Source organism: Solanum pennellii, chromosome 1 (genome assembly GCF_001406875.1).
Source record: "Solanum pennellii chromosome 1, SPENNV200".
Taxonomy (NCBI): Eukaryota; Viridiplantae; Streptophyta; class Magnoliopsida; order Solanales; family Solanaceae; genus Solanum; species Solanum pennellii.
The window spans coordinates 102,859,858-102,864,570 of record NC_028637.1 but is presented as its reverse complement, the minus strand read 5'-3'; the positions used below and the strand labels follow the sequence as shown (position 1 = coordinate 102,864,570).

The following is a 4,713-nucleotide window of genomic DNA, read 5'->3' as shown; positions in this document are numbered from 1 at the left end:
ATTTACAAAAAGTTGTTATTTTTGAATTGTCTAGATGGAAATTATATCCTTTATAAAGATAAAAGCTCCAATTAAAAAGAAAAACAAAAAAAAAACTAGTTACTAAATCTTGATATGAAATTTATATTAGTAAAAAAGTAACAATACTTTTTTTTTGATTGAGTTTCCAAATTACTATGTCTGATATCTGCGTTAAAATTTACGATTAAAAATTTCATACTAAAAATCAAAGTGGAGAATTTTTGACTAGCTTATTGGTTACTAATTATTTACTATAACAAGTAAAATATACCAGTAAATAATATAAAATAAATAAATTCTTTTAATTTCCCATCTTTTTTTTTTAAAAAAGAAAAACATCCATCTTTAAGAATAATACTTCCAAGCCCCCCCACCTTTATCAAACTCCAGAATCTTTTTTCTTTTTTTTCTCCCATTCAGGTCCTCATCTGCTTCTCTCTCACTCTCTGTTGTTATTTCTCACAGGGAAGAAAACAAGAGTGAATCAGAAAAAAAAAACCTAATGAACCCCACAATAACTCTTACTTCAAGTTAGCCCCCACCTTATTTTCTGTTCTTATACTATTATAAAGATTTAATTTTTTAAAGAATTTTTACTTTTCTTTCTCTTTATTTTTGAGTTTGGAAGAAGAGAAGAGAAGAGATGGAGATGGGGTTGAGAAGTTAGAAAACAAATCATCAGACAGAAGAAAGGGGAAAAAAAATAAAAGGCAGATAAAGATACATCAGTTTTCTTGAACCCACCAACAAAATTCTTGATTACCCCACCCACCCCCACATTCCAACCCAGGTCCAGGCCACCACACACACTCTCTTTCTCTCTCTCTCTTCCCTAAAAAAACCCAAAATTATGGAACTCACTGATTTACAAAACAACAATACTAATAGCAATAGTAAACAACAAACTACCACCAATAACACCACACCTTCTCCACCTCTACACCACCAGAACCAGCACCAGCATCAGTACCAGCTACTCTCTCAGCACCATCACCACCAGCAGCAGCTTCAACAACAACATGGGAGATCATCTGTACCTTTTATGACCTCTATTTCTATACAGCCCACTGCACAAGCTCCAATTACTAATTCTGCTACTAATGCTTCTCCTTCTACTTCATCTCCTACTCCACCGCAGCCACCTCATCTAGTGGACGCTTCTCTTGCAATTGCCACTAGATCGGACACCTTAGTTGACCCAAATAAGAAATCTCAGCTGGCAATACAACAAACACAACATGTGCAGCCGCAGCAGCCACCACCGAAGCGACAAACAAAAGATCGGCACACCAAAGTTGACGGGAGAGGGCGGCGCATCCGAATGCCAGCCGCATGTGCAGCTAGGGTTTTTCAATTGACCAGAGAATTAGGCCATAAGTCCGACGGAGAAACAATCGAATGGCTATTACAGCAAGCCGAGCCAGCCATCATAGCTGCCACTGGCACCGGCACAATCCCAGCCAACTTTTCAACTCTAAACATATCCCTCCGTAGCAGCGGCTCTACTCTCTCAGCTCCTCCTTCTAAGTCAGCTCCTCATTCTTTTCACAGCGCTTTAGCTTTAGCCGCTGCGCATCAAACCCCTCATCCTTTTGAAGAAGGATTCTCGCAAATGCTAGGGTTTCATCATAATACTCATCTCCTGACGCAAAATCCAATCGCGGAATCAATACCTGGAGGCGGCGGTAGCAGCGGAGATGGTGGAGGTGTAGGTGGACAAGAGGGAGCGGATAATTACCTACGGAAAAGATACCGAGAGGATTTGTTCAAAGAGGAAGGTTCAAGTAATCAACCAGGAGAAGCTTCTGGAGGATCTACTTCACCTTCGAATAAGCAATTCAAAGGAAATTCACCTCAATTGCCTAATAAGCCTAATTCCCAAGAAGGTGTAGCTGGACCCTCCTCTAATATGCTTCGGCATACTAACATGATACCAGCTACTGGGTTATGGGCGGTGGCACCACCGCCCACAAGTGGAACTACCGGCGGCAGCCCGTTCTGGATGCTTCCGGTCACGAGCGGACAAACCTTATCCGCTCCCATGGCAAGTACATCAGGAACTACAACACTGGAGTCTCAAATGTGGCCGTTCCCTATGGGTAGCTCAAACACTATTCAAGCACCATTACATTTCATGCCTCGGTTTAACATCCCACCAAATCTAGAATTTCAAAGTGGAAGAGGAAACCCATTGCAACTAGGCTCAATGCTAATGCAGCAACAACAACCATCTCAACATCTTGGGCTGGGAATGGCCGAAACTAATTTAGGCATGTTAGCCGCTCTTAATGCATATTCAAGAGGTGGTTTGAATATGAATTCGGATCATCAACAAACCCACTCATTGGATCATCACCAGCAACAACAACAACATCAACCTCAACCTACAGATAGCGACGAAGATGATCCAAACAATTCTCAGTAAAATCTATAAGATTGGTGAGTCCTTTTTTAGTTAGTATTTTTACACACATTTATCAAAATGCTTAATTTTTTTCATAGTTGAATTTGTAATTATGTATACTTTGTCATCACAATGGGAATTGAACTGGTGGTTGCAGGTTTTAAAATTTCTAAAGTGTGATGGAGTGAAAGATTCAGTTCATGGAAGACAGACAGAGAGGTATATGTTAGTTGTCATTTGGTTTTGTCTGTCATTATTTACCTTTTATTTTTTGTTTGTTTTGGAGAACCTTTTGCTAGAGAGTTGTGAAGGATTTGAATTGTATTTTGTTAGGAGTGGAGAGAGAGAAAGACATTTGTATAGGAGGATTATATATTTGTGTTTAGTATTTTTCAAAAAAAAAAAAAAAGCTCAGCTTGCTCTTGTGTGTATCAAAAAAAAAAAAAGAAGAATTATCATAATATCCAAATATATTACTCTCTATTTCATATTTTATGTGACTCAGTTTATTCATTAAAAAAAATGTGATAAAAGAACATTTTTCTCAAAGTTACTGACAATGGATAGTAAACTGGAAAAGCCCTTTTTCATGGTCTCTTTTTTTTTTTCCATGGTGAAAGATGAGGAATTTAGCAGCTTTACTTTTTAATTTTTATTTTATTTTTTTTAAAAAAAAGGGGAAAGAAATAGAAACTTTTTCTTGAAGAGGAATGCATAACCAGGAGCATGTTGTTGTATTTTTGGTACTAAATACCTTTTTCTGGTTTCAATAATTTCATTTTATTCTTTTACGTGTCCTATCTTTACTGAGGAATCCCCATGTGACTTCTCTATACACATTTCTGGATAGAAATTTAAAATATGAAAAATCTAGTCCAAGTATTTTTGGAAACAAACCATATCTCCAGGCTACTGTTTCTTCGATGGAAACTAGAGAGTGACATTCAGGAATCTATCTAGTTGGCAGGATAAAGATAATAATTTTGATATAATCTCATCGGATTATTTTATCCGACGATAGAAAATTTTTATAGACCTTAATTTTAATGGACTGTTAACAAATTTTTGTAGAAGTTAAAACTCTTTTGAGAGTGACATTTTGTAATTTGACTTGTACAGTCAATTCATGAAGACTTTCTGGTTTTCATTAGATAATCATTTTCTTGCATTAAATTATTACAGGTGGGGGCAGTTTTGTCATTTTGTATCATTTTATCGTCAATTTTTTCTTTTTTGATTGTCATTAGTTATTTAAAGGATAATTTTTTTCATACCTATTATATTCTCATTTAATTACTTTGAAATATGTTGAATTCTTTTTGAAAATTTTAAGTTTTTTAATACATCTATTTCATAATTAATAGAAGTAAAATAATAAACTTATTATGTCAATTATTATTTTTTTAAGTAATATTTCTAATAACTAATTGTCTTCACTTAAATTTAAGTAGTTTTTTTTAAAGCATATCTGGCAGCTATATTTTGTCGTTAATTAGTGATTTATTGGTACTAATAAATCATTTTTCATGTAACCCCAAATGTCATTATGACATTTTAATACACCTCTGGCAAAACAGAACAAATATTGATTTCAAGATTTTGTTTTGTAAATTATAGTAGTGGGTCACATGTGACTACCAAGAATTTTATACGGCTCAAAATTTTATTTTAATGTTACTTACGCACTATTTATTTGATTATTGAAAACCTACTAAGAATATAGGATGAGTATATATATACACCCAAACTCTTTCATAATAATATTTTATTATAATAATTAATTTTATTTTTTAAGTTATATTATAAACAATATTTCATTATATAAATTTAAAATATATTTGTAAAACGAGATTTGACTATATTATAATAGTATTTATAAGCATTGGATTCTCTTTTGGTGGTTTTGTTATTTATTCGTAATTATTGATGATTCCCATGAACAGAATTCTCAGTCTCGTCCGTTGATGCAATTTTCTTTTAGTTTTTATCGGAAATATTATAAGAAGGGATTTAATAGTATATAAAATAAACTATAATGTAAACTAGGTGTATGACAAAACTTAGCTTTAATCAATTATTTACAAGTTTTATTACTTTATAGTAAAAAAAGAAAAAGAAAAACAGAAACGTGCTTTGGGATGTGAAAACAATTCGGTGAGAACACACAGATTGCACATGTCTGTCTGTAAGGCTGAGCAGTCACTACGCACCACTAAATTATTTTTACCTTTTCTATTCAACTATTTTAACGATCAAAATTCATTGATTCGATTAATTTAAATTTATAA

General features: G+C 33.8%; 1 protein-coding gene across 1 annotated transcript; it reads left to right on the top strand.

Annotated features, from left to right (window-relative positions):
* The first annotated feature begins 405 nt into the window (after positions 1-405).
* On the top strand, positions 406-2,847 carry LOC107007855 (transcription factor TCP8). Its single transcript, XM_015206665.2, has 2 exons — positions 406-2,460; positions 2,583-2,847. Exon 1 carries the CDS (start codon positions 872-874, stop codon positions 2,444-2,446), a length of 1,575 nt encoding a protein of 524 aa, XP_015062151.1. The 5' UTR covers positions 406-871; the 3' UTR covers positions 2,447-2,460; positions 2,583-2,847.
* The last annotated feature ends 1,866 nt before the right edge of the window (positions 2,848-4,713 follow it).

Bases quoted from the DNA above. Each gene is read 5' to 3' on its own strand.
- LOC107007855 (XM_015206665.2), top strand. From the start codon at position 872: ATGGAACTCACTGATTTACAAAACAACAATACTAATAGCAATAGTAAA.